A 19,591-nucleotide genomic window follows, 5' to 3' on the forward strand; every position below is an offset into this window, starting at 1 on the left:
AAAAAAAGAAAACTAATAGAAAAACAGGCAAAGATAAGTAGAAAATAAATGAAAGGAGAAATACAAATGACTGTTAACTTTGTGGAAATAGATTCAACCTCACTACTAGGCAAAGAAATATATTTTTTCCTAACCAGATCACCAACAATGGAAAAATTAATAATCCTTATTTCGGCCTGTTTGTAGAAATAGGCACTCACGTTAATTACTGGTAGGAGTATGAGTTACTTTGTCAATATATATATCAAAGTTTTAAATGTTTTTATTATCTAATCAGTAGTTTTAGGTATTTATTCCAAAGTAAAAAATCAGATTGCAAAGCAACATTTACAATGTGACCTATATGGTTAAATCAGCATTTTTTTTTAAAGTGTGAAAGGCCTGTATAGTATACCAAATTAATACTAGTAATTATAGCTGGAAGGTAACAACAATTTTTTTTTTTTTTTTTAATGTCAGTATTGCAGCATCCTTATGGGTGGCTTTGGTATACCAGAGAGATATCCTTAGGGTTGAAGAGACATTAGAGAAATGTGTATCTTTTGGGCTGACGAAAATTGCTTACTGATTTCAGTCAGTAGTAAGATCTGAAGCCCTTGATTTTTCTAATTGCCCTGATACCCCAGTCTGAACTCTTTTAAATAATTACTAAAATTTTAAACAGTAATCTCATTATCCACCCAGTGAAGTCAAAGATAGTCCTAAGATTGTAGACAAAATACTTTGTTACTTTTATAATTCTTTTTCCTTTTAAGATATTTAAATGTTTTCCTGTTTTGCTCTAAAGATACTTTAAGCCTATTGAATTCTTTACACTCAGTAATTCTGTGGTAACCTCTTTGAATTTGATGGAATCTGACATTCCATATTCTCCCTGCCCCCAGCTCTACTAAAGTATATTTGACAAGTAAAATTGTATATATCTAAAGTTTTAATAGCTCTGCGTCACAGTTTCTTAGGTCATTCAATTGACAGTTTTGACTTTCCAGTTTTTGCTCCTAGTTAATATTCATTTTAATACTGAAGAGCAGTATATTTGTGTATTTTATACGGAGTAAATCTGTTTTGATTTGTGAGGAGGAGATAAAAAACCTCAAGGATCTACTGAAGAACTATTCGAGTCTATGAAAGAATTTAACTGCTGTAAAGTAGTAGGTTATAAGATACATGTATAAGAATCAGCTTTTCTGCAGACCGTATATGAAGAAAACTAACAAAAGGACTTAAGCTGAGAGGTTTTTTTTTCCATGTGATTTGTATAAGAAGTGGTATCCACTATAAGTTTTTCCCAAACTTAAAAAAAAAAAAAAAAGTTTTTCCCAAACTTGTACAGGTTTAATTTTAGTCAGTATCTCAATAGACTTATTTTTGGAGGAATGGGAGAGAGTGGGTAGTACCTTGAAAAAATTCTAACTCATTTAGAATGGTCAAGATGTTTTTGAAAAAGTAATGAACAAGTACTTGTCATATCAATATGAGGAAAGACTGTAATGCTACTATATAATAAGACATTGTGGTTCTGATAGGCCACTGGACTAGAAAAAGATAATGTTCTATGTAAGAATTTGGTAGTAGCATAAATCAGTGTAACAGTAAGGATTATTTAATAAATGGTGTTAGAATAATTGTTGACCACTTGGAAGAAAAGAAGTGAAGTTAAAATTTCCCCTCAAATCTATATCAAAGTAAATTTTAGGTGAATTAAAGTTATTTATGAAGTAGAAGCTGTAAGAAACCAAAAGAAATGTAGGTAAATATATAATGACCTAGCAGAAGGAGTTTATAAGCATGGAAATCACATAGAGAAAAGTAGATAATTCTTAACATAGAATTGAAAACTTCTATAATAAAAGCTGTGATAAACACAGTTAACAGACAAATGAAGAAATTGACACTGTTTCCAACAAATGTAACAAAGTGTACACACACGTACACATCTAGTTGTTGAGGGGCAAGGAAGAGACAACCTGTGACTTTAAACCATTTTGGGATATAACCTTTTCCCAGAAAAATGCATATGCCTCGTATGCACATCAACAGGCATGTACACACAAATCCACATGCCCACAACTTTCAGTATAATTTTAGGAGACTCACGTGTTCACAAGAGTTTTATAGACCACAAAGAAGTGCCTGGTAAATATGACTAAACCTCACCCTTGCCATTAAGTAAATTGATTTTATAAAACTGTAATGTTGAATATTGGTGAAACTATTGATGTAAATTAAATTAGTAAAACTTCCCTGAAAAGCTGTTTGGTTTTTTCAGTGTCAGAGTTTTACTTAAAAATTCTATTTCTAAGAGTTATTTTAAGAAAACATCACTTTCTGACAAATTTTTATTCAGCAATGATCATTATGTATTGAAATGCTTATTACGTATAGTAGCAAAAAATTGGAGGGAAGCAACCTCAACTTCAACTTCAATGGTAATTTAAATTATGGTTTAGCCAAGTAACAGTATCATAGAGCTCAACCTCAATGCTCAACTTTAATGGTAATTTAAATTATGGTTTAGCTAAGTAACAGTATCATAGAGCCATTATATATAATGTTTTTAAAAGACTATTTGGAAAAAAATAAAATAATAAAATAAAAGACTATTTGGTGATGTGGGAAAATAATTAAAATGTACTGTTAAATGAAAACAAATGCTCTAAGATATTAAAAAAGTTATGTCTAGGTGATGGGACTATTTAAATTTATTCATTTTTTGTGTAAATGTATTCATTTATTTTTATAGTGAGTATGTGTTTTATACTTTTTTTAAAGATTTTATTTACTTATTCATGAGAGACAGAGAGAGAGGCAGAGACACAGTCAGAGGGAGATGCAGGCTCCATTTAGGGAGCCTAATGTGGGACTCGATCCTGGGACTCCAGGATTACACCCCGGGCCGAAGGCAGGCACTAAACTGCTAATCCACCTGGGGATCCCTGTGTTTTATACTTCAAATGTTGAAAAGAATGTTACTCTATTTTATTGTATATTTTTTAGAATTTTACTTGAAAATGGGTAAAATGATAGTGATTTAACTCTCAAATATATTGGAAAACTTGTTATTGGTGTAAGAAAGTTTATCTTAAAACATATGTTGAATTACAACAAACAATTAATTTTTGGATACCTTTTCCTTCTCCTACTAGAAGTGGAAGACTTGTTTTCTTCACTTAAACATATCCAACATACTTTGGTAGATTCTCAGAGCCAGGAGGATATCTCACTGCTTTTACAACTTGTACAAAATAAAGATTTCCAGAATGCATTTAAGATACACAATGCTGTCACAGTACATATGAACAAGGCCAGTCCTCCTTTTCCTCTTATCTCCAATGCACAAGATCTTGCACAAGAGGTATGTATTCTAAACATCTGCTTGATGTATATAAGCTAATTGGTAGTGCTAGTAAGGCAGTATTGTTGGAAAATGCCGATGTGAATATAAGGTTTGTTACTATTGATCACACGTTAATAATTTATTGTGTTAGGAAAAATTTGCTGCGTGCATTTTATCCTGAAAAATATATACTCCAGAATCAGCTGTTTCATGAAAAGAATTATTTAATTTATATATAATATTATATACTTGCACAGTGAGAGAAACATTTGTCTAACTTACTAAAGGGAAGATTTTTAGTGCTTTTATAAATGTATAGTTTTATTTTAAGCATTATATGTTATAAACTGAAATGGGTACAGATGAGATAAAATTGTATCTGATAATCAGGTATCATAAATATATATCTTCTTTAATATACAGTGAGTTTGTCTCATTAACATGCCAACTTTGAAGTTCTGGTTTCTGCTGCTTGTTGATGTTGATACTCACTGTCTAATTTTAAAAGTACCATAGCAAAGAGACTCTGTGAACATTTGCTTTTACATCCTTACAATATCTTCAATAATACTCAAGAATTATGTTGTTTTGGTGGTGGGTATGATATATGACTGATAGTCTCCTTGACTGAGACTGGTCTTTTTTTTTTTTTAATTTTTATTTATTTATGATAGTCACACACAGAGAGAGAGAGAGGCAGAGACACAGGCAGAGGGAGAAGCAGGCTCCATGCACTGGTAGCCCGACGTGGGATTCGATCCTGGGTCTCCAGGATCGCGCCCTGGGCCAAAGGCAGGCGCTAAACCGCTGCGCCACCCAGGGATCCCAAGACTGGTCTTAAATGAGTACAAAGTGATGGACCTAGTCAGGGCCATAGTGTGTGTGGTTGTGCTGCTGTGTGAGTTAACTTCCCCTGTAGCTGTGTCTACACAAGTATGTAGCAGCCCTAACTTACAATGCATAACACTTAAGGAAAGTATATATTCAGACCTCATCATAGCAAAGTGTTTGATGACAAAATTTTAAAAGTTGAAATGCTGGAAAAATGTTAGTAATCACCTAATTCAAGTCTTCTGTTTTATATTTCTGAATATTGATAGTGAGGTCAGGTGAGGTTTTGTGAATAGCTTATAGGACTAATTAGGCTGCTCATCTGCCCAGTGCCTGCTGTTTTGCTTTTTAGTATTCAAAATTCCAGCTTTTTAAATATGGAGTATTTAAAAGAAGAAATCACCTCATGCTTCAATTGTATCATTTTTAAATGAAAATTTAAGTTAAAAACCCCAAGGAATTTAGCCAAAGATGTCTTAAAACATTAATTAGGAAGTGTTCTTTGTTTTCATAGCTTTTTAAAATAGTACTTTTATAGTTTTTTTGTTAAACAATTAGGTATTATATAATAGATAATAAAGCCTATGAAAACTTCATATATTGAGATCCAGATTACATCTTTGACAATCTAGGGTATTTATTAATAACCACAAATCAAATTTTTTTGTCATTAAAGTGCTTTTGTCAAGAAAAGTTTGAACCACCTGGGTTTCATTTAATGAACTTTTGCTTATCCAGAAAAAATGCAAGCCAGCAGACTAGGAAATATATTTTATTTTATTATTTGATTTTTGAGATATTGAGAGATATATACATGTGCATATAAAAACTGGAATCCCAAAGAACTCTCACATATTAATAAGAAAAAGACAATTCAGGTTTTTTTTAGAATAGACAAAGAACTTGAAGAGACACTCACAAAAAGAAAATCCAAATGGCCAATAAGTTTGGCAAAATATTCAGATCATTAGCTAACAGAAATGTTATTTATTTGTTTATTTATTTTAAGATTTTATTTATTTATTCATGAGAGACACAAGAGAGGGGCAGAGACATAGGCCGAGGGAGAAGCAGGCTCCTTGCAGGGAGCCTGTCGTGGGACTTGATCCCGGGTCTCCAAGATCACACCCTGGGCTGAAGGCTGCCCGAGAAATGCAAATTAAAACAAAATGGCATACCACTACATAGGCAACAGAATGAATAAAATTAAGAAAAAAAAAAAAAAGACAATATAAAATGTTGGTGAACTTATGGAGCAATTGAAACTCACATACATAACTGGTGGAGTATAAATTGGTACTACCACTTTGGGAAATGTTTGGCAAACTAAAGCTTGATGTACCTATTTAGATGACCTAGCAGTTCCATTTCTGGGTGTATGCCTGAGAGAAATGAAAACATATCCATACAAGGGTGTAAGTACAAATACTGTTTATAGCATTTAGATAATAACTGGACTCAACACAGGTGTCCAGTGACCAGTGAAAGTTGAGTTAGCCTACCACTGAGGAAGTACCATGAATAAACAATTATGGTGTGATGAGAAGTACTCTGATGGCAGTATGAGTAAGATACCAAAAGCACAACTTAGATGTGCCTGATTCAAGGGGAGGTGATAGGAGAAAGGAAGAAATAGAAGAAAATTTTTAATTTGCTGAGCCTTGAGGGATGATTGGGATTTTGCCAGGAAGTCCAAGAAAGAAGAAAAGCCATTCCACTGGGAAAGAGTACAGACTATAGTGACTTAAGGAAGTCTGGCATATTTCTTCAACAATGAGTAAAGGGTAGGATATAATCTTAAAAGTTAGAGTCCAGATTCCAAAGGCCAGATAAGCCATATTAGTAAGTTTAAATTTAACTTACGATGGATTTGTTGGTAAATATTTTAAAATAATTAACTCACCTGAATAGATGAAAGGAGAAAACCATATGATCAACTTGATGCAGAAAAGATAACCTGAAAAAAATTTAATACCTTTCCCTTGATGAAAATTCTTAGAAAACCTGGCACATTTTGTTAACTTAATAAAAAAAATATCAAATATCAATAAGGAGCATCCTGTGTAATGGTGAAATACCCAACACATTGCTTTTTAAGCCTGGAATAGGACAATCTGTAGACTCTCACCTCTAGTATTCAGTATTTTTCTGGAGGTACTAGCTAGTGAAATGAAATAGGAAGAAGTGATGAAATATAAAATTGTGAGAGAACAGCAAAACTATGAAATTATTTCTAATTTGAATAGGTTGAATTACTCTGAGGAACAAAAACCTTGGTTTGTTATTCAACATGGTGCCTGTTGAAATATGGATATAATTTGTATACACACAAACATATCCAAACATGCATGTGAGAAATATTGGAAGAAATAAATCATTGAGAAGCCTATCTCTAGGTGGTGGGTAGATAGGTAATTTTCTTATTTTGATGTTTATGTGTTTCCCAAATTTAATATGAAAAAGTCACTGTAAAGAAAAGCTTAAAGTAAGATATTTATAAGTTGTATGAGGTCAAGAATGAAGGCATAAAGTATGGAGGCTGTTGTAATTGTAAGATTTTAATAGCAATTGAACATGAAGTGAGGAAATATTTAAATAGAAAATTAATAGGACATATTGCCCCTAAATGGAGAACAGAGGTAAAGGGAACATCAGGATGATTTCCTGCCCTCTCTGTGATTGAATTTGTCAAACATTGCATTGCCCTTTGCCAGGCATTCAGCCAAATAACAAAGCTGAACAAGATAAGTTCCATCTTCAGTGAGCTCAATCAAGTCCATCAACAATTTTAAATCAAATGTGTTCAGACTTATGAGTACATGTTATCTAAGCAAATAGAATAAGACAGTTCAGGTAGCTGGGGGAGTGAGCATCATAGGAGTATTCATAGTCATCATAGGGAGACAGCATGCAGAGAACAAGCAGTTTAGGGCTGGACCAAAAAGGTTAAGACAGGAGGAATGTTAAGTGATAGGGTTGGAAAAGAAGCAGAAGTCAGATTATGCTAAGAAGCTTGGACTTGATCCTGTAAGTGACAGTCAACAAGAACTAAAATGTTTATATTTTCTAGAATTTAAAAGGTTATTAAAATATTTTTTAAATTGTCAAATCAAAGCAGTTACAGAATTGTATAAATAGCATGATCTCATTTCGAGAAAAATAAATATAATGGATAAACACAGATTTTCCCATAGTTTTCGGGTTATGGGCATATTTTTTTTTGGTAGCAAACTTTTTTGAGATATAATTTACATGTGCTTACAATGGGTACATTTATTGTATAGTTCAGTATACACAATTATACACCTGTGTAATCTACCACCACAGTCAGGTTATAGAAGTATCCACTAAGCTCCCTCATGGCCTTTTGCAGACAATAACCACCTCTTTCCCACTCCCCAGGCCCTAGGCCTTCGCTGATCTGTTTTGTGCTTTTATAAATTTGCTTTTTCTGGGCATTTCATATAAACAGAATAAGATAATATGTAGTCTTTTGTGTTGTCTTTTTCAAATTCATCCATGTGTTGCATGTATCTGTATTTGTAACTTCTTGCTGAGTAAGTGGCATTCCATTGTAGAAATATCCCACAATTTGTTTCACCACTCACCTATTGATTGATATTCGAGTTGTTTCCTATTTATTATTCTAGTAGATGTGTAATGGTATCTCATTTGAGTTTGTATTTATATATATTGAGCATTTTTCATGGGCTATTTCCCTATGTTCTTTTGTAAAATAGCTTGTCAGAATTTTTTTCCCCACTTTAAAAATCAGATTGTTGGTCTTACTGAGTTGAGAGTTCTTAGTATATTCTAGTTACAGGGATCCTTGGGTGGCTCAGTGGTTTAGCACCTGCCTTCGGCCCAGGGCGTTATCCTGGAGTCCCGCAATCAAGTTCCACATCAGGCTCTCTGCATGGAGCCTACTTCTCCCTCTGCTTGTGTCTCTGCCTCTCTCTCTCTCTCTCTCTCTGCGTCTCTCATGAATAAATAAAATCTTAAAAAAAAAATCCTTTTCTCCTTTTCTCAGGTCCTTTTCTCAGATATATATCTCATGGTGAATTTTGGTAAAAACAAAGATAAGAATACAGGAGGATATGTACTAAATGAGTATCCCTAGGTCTGAGGGTTATAATGACTTTTATTTCCTTCTTTTTGGTTAACTGTTTTCCAATCTTTCTCTATGTTAAATGAGAAAGGGAACATCAGGATGATTTAAAACTATTCTATAATTTAAAACACTAGTTTAAAAATGAAAAAGGAGGATTGGGGGGTTTGTGCAATTGGGTGATGGACATTAAGGAGGATATGTGATGTAATGAGCATTGGGTGTTATGTACAACTGATGAATCAATGAACTCTACCCCTGAAACTATAATAATACACTGTATGTTAATTAATTAAATTTAAATAAAATTAAATTTTAAAAGAAAGAAAAAGGATTTTAGCTCTGAAATAGAGAAAAACAGTGTAGCTAGAAAAGAGTCCTAGATCAGAAGAGAGTAGTTCTTTTTAAAGATAAGAGATTAGAGCATTTTTATAGGCCAGTGGAAAGGAAACAGTACAGTGTAAGAATAGCCTTTTAATTCCTTGGTTCTTGGTAGAAATAGCTATTGATGTGTGGGTACACTAAATAGGTAACAACATCTGGACTAATAAGGAAAGGAAATAAACCTTAAGAGGAGCTCTACATTTCTGTAGGTTGAAAGATCTCAGAGATGTTTAGGAACTGATTTAAAAGTAAAAATAGGGGCAGTCCCAGTGGCTTAGTGGTTTAGCACCGTCTTCAGCCTGGGTGTGATCCTGGAGACCCGGGATCAAGTCCCACATCGGGCTCCCTGCGTGGAGCCTGCTTCTCCCTCTGTATGTGTCTCTGCCTATCTACTCCCTTTCTGTGTCTCTCATGAATAAATAAATAAAATATTTAAAAAATACACAAAATTATTAATGAGTTGATTTGGTACACACTGTATACTTTTAGTACATTTTTAATCCAAAATTTTCTTTTCTCCTCAGAATTACTTTCTCCAGCTATCAAAAGGTCAGGATCAGGGACTACATTTCATTTTAAATTAGCCTAGATTTAAAAAATAAATAAGCCTAGATTTGATACATTTTAAAAACAAAAAAACCTTATTTTAAAAGTTAACATTTAACTTTTAACATTTTAACATTTAACATTTAACTGGGTAACTGCATTTTCCCATTAGTAAGACTTTAATAGAATTCTTAAAGTAGATAATAATTGCTATGCTATCCTGTATATATATATATACAACTAACTCTACAATTAGAAACATGTTTGTCTAGGTACCAAAACAAGAGAACAGGCTGATTTGGGAACTATCATTGCTTTGATCCACTTGTTGTGGTCAAATTAATTAACCCCCAAATAATCATCTCTTAGGTTTGATAGGGGAATTACTAATAAAATGATTTAAAATAGCCATAAGAAGTATTAGAGAATTACTGTTTTAATCATGAGTTATTTTTATAAAAAATTCTATGTATGAATTTATGTTTTTGTTAAGGGTGCTAATTTTGGTTTTATCTGCATTATTGCAAAAACAGTCTTTTTGGTGGGTAATTGAGTTTGAAAATAAGAAAAGGGAAGAAAATCAGAGATATTGACACTGAGAACATACATAGAATCATCTTTGGGGGAAAAACAGTCCACAAAGCAAAATTTGTACCTTTAAAAACTTGTGGTAGAAGAAAGAAGATTGAATATAATGAACTGGGGGCCCCTGGGTGGCTCAGTCAGTTAAGCATCCAATTCTTGATTTCAGCTCAGGTCATGATGTCAAGGTGATGGGATGGAGTTTTGTATTGGGCTCCAAGCTCAGTGAGGTGTCTGCTTGAGATTCTCTCTCTCCCTCTCCTTCTGCCCCTCCCCCCACCAACAGTATTTCTAAATAAGTAAATTTTTTGTTTTTTGTTTTTTGGGTTTTTTTTAGAAAGAGGGACGCCTGGGTGGCTCAGTGGTTGAGCATCTGCCTTCACTCAGGGTGTGATCTTGGGGTCCTAGGATCGAGTCCCACATTGGGCTCCCCACAGGGAGCCTGCTTCTCTCTCTGCCTATGTCTCGGCCTCTCTGTGTCTCTCATGAATAAATAAATAAAAGATTTTTTTAAATTAACCCAAATGAAATTGGGTTTTAGAAATTGCAAAGGGGAATTAAAATTAACTAAAGCAGAAGAAAGGAATTGGATTATTTAAATGGCAAGAATAATTTAAACTTAGAAGCTAGGTTTTTGAAAAGTATAAGGAAATAGAGAAATCTTTGACAAGTTACATAAAGGAAGAAAATACCAATAACATTAGGCAATCCACCTTTACAAAAAAATCTACCATGCCCAGATTATTTTATGTACAAGCTCTATCAAAACATTAAGGAACATAGAATTCTTGTGTTAAATAAACTGTTTTAACACATAAATATAGACTGTGTCCCACCTCCGTGTACTAGGATAGTATAACCTAGATACTAAAACCAGACAGTAGTTTTGTAAACTGGTATACATGACTGCACTTTAAACAAGTAGAGGCCAGTCCAATTTAGGAACATTAATGTAGAAGTCTTAAAGTAGGAATTTATTATGTGCCTCAGTGGTGTGCTAAGCAATTTATATGAATTATCTCAGTCTTTTAAGAACCTCAAATGGTAGGTGCCATTCTACAGATAAGGAAATAAAACCTAAAAAATTCATCATAATCAAGTGGAGTTTATCCTAGGAATACCAGGATTGCTCAACCTCAGGAGATTTTTTTAATGTAATTACCTTTGCCTGTGATAATGGTAGGTGTTCATTACTCTCATATAAGTTTTTCTTCTTAGTCTGTAACCTGATTTAAAATGCAGTTACATAAACATGATTTTTAAAACTGTAACTAGTTACTGTTAGAATAGTTTTTCTTCCTTTATGTAATCATTACTAGTCTATTTTATAGTATATTGGGAGAAACTTTGAAGAAGCAAATAGATCATTCATAGTCGTAAATAGCAAAATCTTATCTAGTGTATTTTTTAATATAAAAATTTTAAATTGTATCTTTTAAAAAAATACTTGTATAGATGTTGGTGATATTTCCTGTAACCTAGGAAAAATAATCTTAATGTTTCTTAGGTACAAACTGTTTTGAAGCCAGTCCACCATAAGGAAGGACAAGAACTAACTGCTTTGCTGAGTGCCCCACATGTTCAGGTAGAAAATGAACAGAATGATCTATAAGTGATTTATATAGCATTCAAAGTCTCTGATAAGTCTCTGAGGGCTAGAAGAGACCTCATACATTATCTGTGTAGCTTGTTTGACTTATAACTTGCACTGTAAAATAATTACTATGTTGGAATATATATTATTTAAATTTTGGATTATATCTTTTTATATTTAAAATTAACCTCATTAGTAGTTTTGAAACAACTTTGTATTCTGTACAAAAATTCTTCCCTTTTTTGGTATATTCTCTGTAAATTTTAATTATCTCTGATGTTGAGCCATTAAATTGATTTTGCTTTTATGAAGATTAATAAACATTTTAGACTTTCATAACCATCTCAGAGTTGTTAGCCTGTTGTACTTTACACATCTTTTTTATTAGTTATAGAAGATACAGAGTTGCAGCTAAACTTCAATTAGAAAATTTGGAAACAGATCTGAATATATAAATAATTATAGAACTTCCTGTATAAGTTTAATGACTAGAATATTAATCTACATGATTAGGTTAAAAATCTCTCTTACAGAAATAAATCATGCTGCTACTTTAAATGCTGTGGATTTCTTTGAAACAGGCACTTTTACTGGCCCATGATAAGGTTGCTGAGCAGGAAATGCAGCTAGAACCCTTTACAGATGAGAGAGTTTATGAAAGCATTGGCCAGTATGGAGGAGAAACTGTAAAAATAGTTCGTATTGAAAAGGCTCGAGATATTCCACTGGTAAGTGCTCCACATCTCTGATCTGAAATCCTTTCTACACAGGGCTTTTGTGTATGGCAAATAGTTGAAGACCTCTTTATATTTCTAGTAGTTTTTCCTTTTTGAGGTTGATTTGCTGGAGTTCTTTTATGTTCTTGCTAATATTCCTTATTCAGTTGAGAAAAGTTTGTTCTTTTCTTACCTATAATTTGATGAAAATAATAGCTTGTAAAATAATTGTTGAGGAACAAAGAAGGGGCGAGTTATCTGCTTCATTATTCTCCCAGCTTTAAAAAAAAAACAACAGTAATTAGAAATTCTGATCTAAAAAAAAAAAGAAAGAAATTCTGATCTTTTCATTCCATTAATACTGTTGAAATACAATTATTTATATAGTTCACATGTACTTAGAAGTATGTATGCCTTAATGTTAATATTTTTAAATTTTTTGTCATTTAATATTTTTATATGTAAAACTTTTTTCAATCTCTTTTCTAAGTTTCCTGTACTTGCCTTAATTTTCTTTTATTTTCAGAGAACTAGTCTTTTTTTTTTTTTTTTAAGATTTTAATTATTTATTCATGAGCGACAGAGAGAGAGAGAGAGAGAGGCAGAGACACAGGCAGAAGGAGAAGCAGGCTCCATGCAGGGAGCCTGATGTGGGACTTGATCCTTGGTCTCCAGGATCACACCCTGGGCTGCAGGCGGCGCTAAATTGCTGAGCCACTAGGGCTGCCCAGAGAACTAGTCTTTAATCTTCATGTCTCAAAAATGTCTTGAATACTATGGTACATAAAATAGGGACTGTATTTTATGGGCAGCTTATGTAACTAGGTCCCATCCCATACCCCTCACCCCCCCGCCCCCCCCAGAAAAAACAAGTTGGGAAAGTTACAACAAAATTTTAAAATAAAAGTTTAGGAGAAAAAATGTTACATACTCTTGTCTACTTTTAAGCTTTATTCGCTATTTCATATTTCCATTTTTTGAATGTATATTTTTCAGTTGTGCTTCCAATTTATGTAATAAATCTAAATGCTTAATACATTTTAATGTGAAATGGTTACAGCTATAATATTTAATATTTGAATAATAAACCAGATTATTACTCATCCTTTAATCATATTTTGAATTTTAAGAAAGGACTTTTTATAGTTATAAGTTCTGTTCACTAATTATATCTAAATAGTATAAAACCATTTTAATAGCATCCAGCATATAGAGAATAAATTTGATTATAGGTCTTCACATTGTTTTTAAGTAAGTGCATTTATCTGTTGTTCAAAAGTCTGCTTGGTTTTAGAATTCAAATGAATACAACATGTCTGAAACAGAAAATGTTGTAAGGAAAATGGTCAACTTTCAAAGCTAATTACCACACCTACTCTAGTTCTGTAAGTTAGTTTTTTTCCCAAGATAACTGAAGACTTGTATTGTTGAACAGGGGAAAAAAAATTTAATGAAGAAATGTTTAACAAAAAAGTACATTTTTGTTTTATAATTAGATACTGCCTTTTTTTAGGGTGCTACAGTTCGTAATGAAATGGATTCTGTCATCATTAGTCGGATAGTAAAAGGAGGTGCTGCAGAGAAAAGTGGTCTGTTACATGAAGGAGATGAGGTTCTGGAAATTAATGGTATTGAAATTCGAGGGAAAGATGTCAATGAGGTTTTTGACTTATTGGTAAGTTGATACAGAAGAATAACTGATAGGTTCTTAAAAGCTATTTTCTTAGTTATTAGACCTAAAAGTACAGTATTTTAAAAATATTAAGTACACTAGACAATTTCTAGCCTAATTTTCACATGATATAATTATTTTCACAATATTTATTAGTAGCGTTTTATTTTGGGGTTGTTACCACTGATATTTTTTTATTTTAAGCTTTATTACTACTCGGTATGTTTTATTTGCCTCTGAAATCACTAGTATAACTAATTCTTCAACATGTATTAATTGAGTGCCTACTATGTACTAGCCACTAGGAAAATGGTGACAAAACAAAGTCACCTCATCATTTTTTAAGTTCACTTTTTTTTTATTCTCTTCAGCTGATTTCAGTACACTGTCCAACATAATAGCCACTAGCTACATGTGCTAGTTATTTAGATTTAAATTAAATAAAATTTAAAATTATGTTCCCCATTCATACTGGCTGCATTTCAGGTGTTCAAGAGCAGTATATAGCTAATGGTTTCCATATTAAGATGTAGATATAGAGTATTTCCATCATCATAGAAAATTCTATTGGACAGTGCCATTATAATCAGGAAACTAGTTTATAGTTACTCTTTGAGAGCAGTTTATGATCACTTTGTATATATCCACAAGCCAGATTTGTATTATTTACGTAGCTTCAGTTGTTACAATAGAATCTCCTCTATCTGCTGATGTTTGTTGAAGAATCTAGAAAACATACTTATTTTCACCTAATATCATTCATTGCTTTGGTAGAGCAGAGTCAGTGGTTGTCATTTTTAGGCTATGTTTTATTGGCTGTTGTGTTTGTTGAGCACTGCTCCCTGCTATGTCAAGACTAGAAGTTTTGATTACTGTTTAAGGTGAAGGTCTCTGAACAAGGCAGTCAGTGGTGTAATGGGAAGTAATAGTTAGCTACAATAACACTATACAGTTAAAAATAGAATGAGTAACAGAGACAAGGTATCTGGGAAGGGAAAATATATTTCTTTGCATCACTTTTCTAATCCTGGTCACAATTACTATTTCAAATTCTACTATATTAAAACTGTGTTTGCCAGAGTAGATAACCCAGAACTGTTCTAGCTGTGGTATCTTCCAACCCTTCACTGTGGAATCTTCCTAAGCTTACAATGAATGGGAGACAAAAACCAAAGACTTATGGGCTAAGTGGCTTTCTCAAGTGGAACAGAATTACAGAATGCCATGTTCCTGGATAGCTCTACTATAACGGAATCCATGAAAGGTCTAATTTATGATTCCTGATGAAAGTCATTCATCTTTACCAACTTTTTAAAAAGTCTTGTAGGGGATCCAGAATAGTCCAGTTTAGGGAATATTCACCATAACATCATAGAATGATTTTCATAACCTAATCTTTCTTTTACAGTCTGATATGCATGGTACGCTGACATTTGTTCTGATTCCCAGTCAACAGATCAAGCCTCCTCCTGCCAAGGAAACAGTAGTAAGTGATTTTTTTATGTTCCTTATTTATTGTCTGTTGTCTACTGTTTACTTTTTTATTTAATTAATAAACATTTTTTTTTAGAGTAGTTTTAGGTTCACAGCAAAACTGAACAGAAGGTTCTCACGTATCTCCTGTCCTGATAATTATGCCCATAATTGCTTCCACTGTCAGCATCCTTGTACCATTTGTTACATCAATAACTTTTGGTGGTATACATCCTATGGGTTTTGACAAATGTATAATTTATAATATGTATCCACCATTCTACCATAGAGAATAGTTTGCCCTAAAAATCCTATGTGCTCTACCTATTCTTTAATTCCTCCCCTCCCCCAACCCATGACAACCACTGATCTCTGTAGTTTTGCCTTTTACATTATATCAGTATAGCTGGAATGGTAACAGTATATAGCCTTTTCAGATTGGCTTTTTTTTCCATGAGTGATAAGCATTTAAGTTTCCTCCATGACTTTTCTTAGCTCTTGGTCGCACATTTTTTTAAGCACCAAATAACATTCTGTTGTCTGGGTATATAATAGTTCATCTTATTACCTACTGAAGAATATCTTGGTTGCTTCCAAGTTTTGGTAGTTACCAGTTAAGCTCCTATAAACATCCCTGTGCAGGTTTTTTTGTGTGTGGACATGTTTTCATCTCATTTGAGTAAATACCAAGGAATCAAAAACTTATATCCACACAAAAACTTGCACATGAATGTTTACTTTTAAGTATTAGAAATGTCACTTTATATTTTTAGATTTTTTATTTATTAGAGAGAAAGCACAAGCAGGGGGATGGGGACAGGGGAAAGCAGACTCCCCACTGAGCAGGCAGCCTGATGTGGGTCTTGATCCCAGTACTCTGGGATCATGACCTGAGCTGAAGGCAGATACTTAACCTACTAAGCCACCCAGGTGCCCCTAGAAATGTCATTTTAATTATTTCTTGCACTCAAGTAAAAGGTAAATTCAGCAGTTTTTATTTAAAGAGATATAAGTCTTAATGTTTCAAATTTATTAAAACTTTACAAAGTAAAATATAGAGCATACTTTTCTTCCAGAATTTTTGACTTCTAGCTTTTGTCTTTTTCTGTCATTATAGGTCGTTTATTTAGCTTAAACATACTTAGCATAGGGGGAAGTGCTTTTACAAAGTATGCACAACTTTAATTTTAGAGTATGTTTTGCTTCTTATGTTAAACATTCAGCTAGCTAGCTAACACACTTAATTACTATATGACTTAACAGTCCTACTCCTAGGTGTATATCCAAGAGAACTGAAAACATACATCCTCACAAAAACTTGTACATGAATGCGCATAGCAGCATTATTTTATTAACCAGAGAGTAGAAACAGCCCAGATGTTGGCTGGTTGATGAGTGGAAAGTGAAATATGATATATCCATAGGAGGAATATTATTTGACCATAAAAAAGAATAAAGTACTGCTGCTATATGCTACAACATAGATGAACCTTGAAAAAATTAGGCTAAGTGAAAGAAGGCAGTCACAAAAGGCCATGTATTGGATAATTTATGTGAAATGTCCAGAAGAAGTAAACCCATAGAGAGTGACAGTAGATCAATAGTTCCTTAGGTGTAGGGAAGGGGAGTTAGGAGAGTATGGGAGTGATTCCTAATGAGTATGGGATTTCCTTTTGGGATGATAAAAATGTTGTAAAATTGCTTATGATTGCACAACTCTGAATTTACTAAAAACCATATGATTTTATACAGTAGTGACTTTTATAACGAATTATTTCTCAGTAAAGCTGTTAAAAATTACAGATTTCAAAATGCCAAGTTAACATGGAAGGCTGATATATTGCATCTGTTATTTTATAAAATCATAACACTTTGAAAGAAGACACAGTTTCATTTTTTTCTCAATATTTTATCACAATTATGCTTTATATTTTGTCTATCATTTCACATTTTCCTTTTATTCTTTATGAGACATTTTGAAGTTGATGTTGCATCCACAACCTTCCTTCTGTGTAAAGTTCTTTATAAGAAGAAAAATGAGGAAATAGTTTGTCTCTGAATTCCAGCAGCCTCATTCTCTGTGCCTTTTCCCATGTCTCTCCTGTGAACAAGAGTTTGGATATTTAGTATAGAATAATGATCTGGTTTGTATTTTAAAAAAACACTTTTGGATGCTGTGTAGAAATTAGATTAGTAGAGCCAGTAATGGAAGCAAGGAGATTTAGGAAACTGAAGTCATCATAAAGTATGTTGATGGCCTAAACTAGGATGATAGCAGTGACAGTGGAGAAAATGGTTCAGGCTATATGCTAGAAGTAGAGATGGCAGGATCTTGTAATGAACATGGAGGGTAAAGGAAAGAGGAAGTTAAGAATGTTTGAGGAACTAGGCGGATAGTGGTGCTGATTATTACTAGAAGGAACTCTGGAGGAAAAACAGATTGGGGGAGAAAAATGAAGAGGTCCGTTTTCTAGGTTTGAGAGGCATTCAGGTGGATATACTGAGTACATAGAATTGAATATATCAGGGTGCCTGGGTGGCTCAGTCATTTGGGCATCCGCCTCATAGTTTTGGTTCAGGTCATGATCTCAGGGTCATGAGATTGAGCCCCAAGTAGGGCCCTGTGCTTGAGAGGAGTCCGCTTGAGATTCTCTCTCTCCCTCTGTCCCCCCGCCACCACCACCCCCCCCGCCAATAAATAAATCTTTTTTTAAAAAAAAGAATGTATCAGTCTGGAATTCTAAGGAGAGATCTGGGCTATAGTTGTATTTACTGTGGTGAGAGAAGGTCAGAGGACCAGCCTGTTTAAACATGTGTTTGCAAAATTTAAAAACAATTGTTTAAGGATGTTCACAGTAGATAAAGATAACTGGATTGGAAGGAAAAGTTGAGAATTACTGCTGTCAAATGTATTTACTTTTCCAGTAGGGGTATAAAATGTATTATCTAATTTACATCTTAATTTTTTTCTCATTTGGAAGAGGATCTGGAATTTTATAATGCAGTAAGATTTTTATGAATACATATTTTATCAGAGATACAAAAAATATAGAAAATTTCAGTGTATATTAGATGGGCATCCCTTTTCAAGTTAGGGCAGTTACTGTATTAAGTTTGCTCTTACCTTAAGGTTTGTATTTCTGTCTGTCTTCTATTAAAGTATCTTTTGGATGTCCCACAGATACCTTAAACTTCTCCTGTAAAAAATGGAAGCAAACAATAAAGATAATTTTTCTTGAGTGGGTTGGGAGAGGATTTTGAAAACTGTTGCTTGACCCTAGAAAAGCTTTTCTTGATGCTGGCCTTAATTCTACAGTGTGAGTGAGGGGTAAAGTTTAAGCCAAGCTAAAAGATGATATACTTTCATTTTCTTTTCCACCACTAATTTTAAAACTTCAAAATAAATCTGTAATAAATACAGAAATAAAAATTGCAAAGAAAAATTATTTTGGAGCATTGAGTCCCTTAGGAAAGATGTAAATAAATTGATGAATCATTATCTCTTTACCGTATCCCCTTTGGTAGGGCTTCAAGCTTATGAGCTTACAGGTACTAAAAAAAAAAAAAAAAGGCAAAGAGAAAAATGTGAGGCTGGAACATAATTGTATTTAAACAATCCTATAATCCTATAATTTGAAATTTAGATGGAAGATTTTGTTTAGAAACCAAACACTGTTTTGATCAGATACATTGTACTGATACTACAGCATTGTTAAACTCTGGAGTCTTCTATAAGGGTCAACATCTCTCCATTTTAAAAAGAGCTCTGTTTGGGGCACCTGGGTGGCCCTGACTCTTCAGTTTGGCTCAGGTCGTGATCTTAGGGTTGTGTAATGGAGCCCTGTGTGGACATAGAGCCTGTTGAAGATTCTCTCTCTCCTCCTTACTCTGCCCCTCTCCCCCGTCTCTCTCTTAAAAAGAGGAGGGGGTGCACTGTTTTCCTTTGTATGGTACACAATAAATTAGCCACTAACAGAACTAGAGAGGAAAGATGGATGAAGATAACTTTTAGCACTGATAAGAATGGATCAGAATATATGGACAGAAATCACACATGTCAAGGCAATGCTCAGACTTTAACTCAACTAGATGGTTAATCTCAATGTGAAAAATTTTGCTCTTAATTTTAGTGGGTATGTTTTAAATAGCACTAGATAAACTTGTTAATATAAGCAAAACATTTGCCCTCTGTACTCTTCTTCAGTCTACACAGAGAGAGGCCTCATTCCAAACCGGCTAAATCTGAATAGTCAAGGTTGACGCCTAGGCAAGAGGAGAGAGAAAAGCATCTCTGGCTGATTTTGTTATCCTTTGCAACAGTTACAGACCTAGATACAGCCTCCACAAT

General features: G+C 33.5%; 1 protein-coding gene across 8 annotated transcripts in view; it reads left to right on the forward strand.

The window, feature by feature from the left end:
* Nucleotides 1–19,591, forward strand: part of PALS1 (protein associated with LIN7 1, MAGUK p55 family member) — a 75,255-nt gene that overhangs the window by 35,821 nt on the left and 19,843 nt on the right. For all 8 annotated transcript variants that reach the window (XM_072838982.1, XM_072838986.1, XM_072838988.1 and 5 more), the window contains 5 exons: nucleotides 3,147–3,355; nucleotides 11,296–11,373; nucleotides 11,964–12,110; nucleotides 13,612–13,773; nucleotides 15,179–15,256. In XM_072838982.1, coding sequence (XP_072695083.1) covers nucleotides 3,147–3,355; nucleotides 11,296–11,373; nucleotides 11,964–12,110; nucleotides 13,612–13,773; nucleotides 15,179–15,256 — 674 coding nt within the window. The remainder of the gene's footprint in view (nucleotides 1–3,146; nucleotides 3,356–11,295; nucleotides 11,374–11,963; nucleotides 12,111–13,611; nucleotides 13,774–15,178; nucleotides 15,257–19,591) is intronic.

This window comes from Canis lupus, chromosome 9, assembly GCF_048164855.1.
Source record: "Canis lupus baileyi chromosome 9, mCanLup2.hap1, whole genome shotgun sequence".
Taxonomy (NCBI): Eukaryota; Metazoa; Chordata; class Mammalia; order Carnivora; family Canidae; genus Canis; species Canis lupus.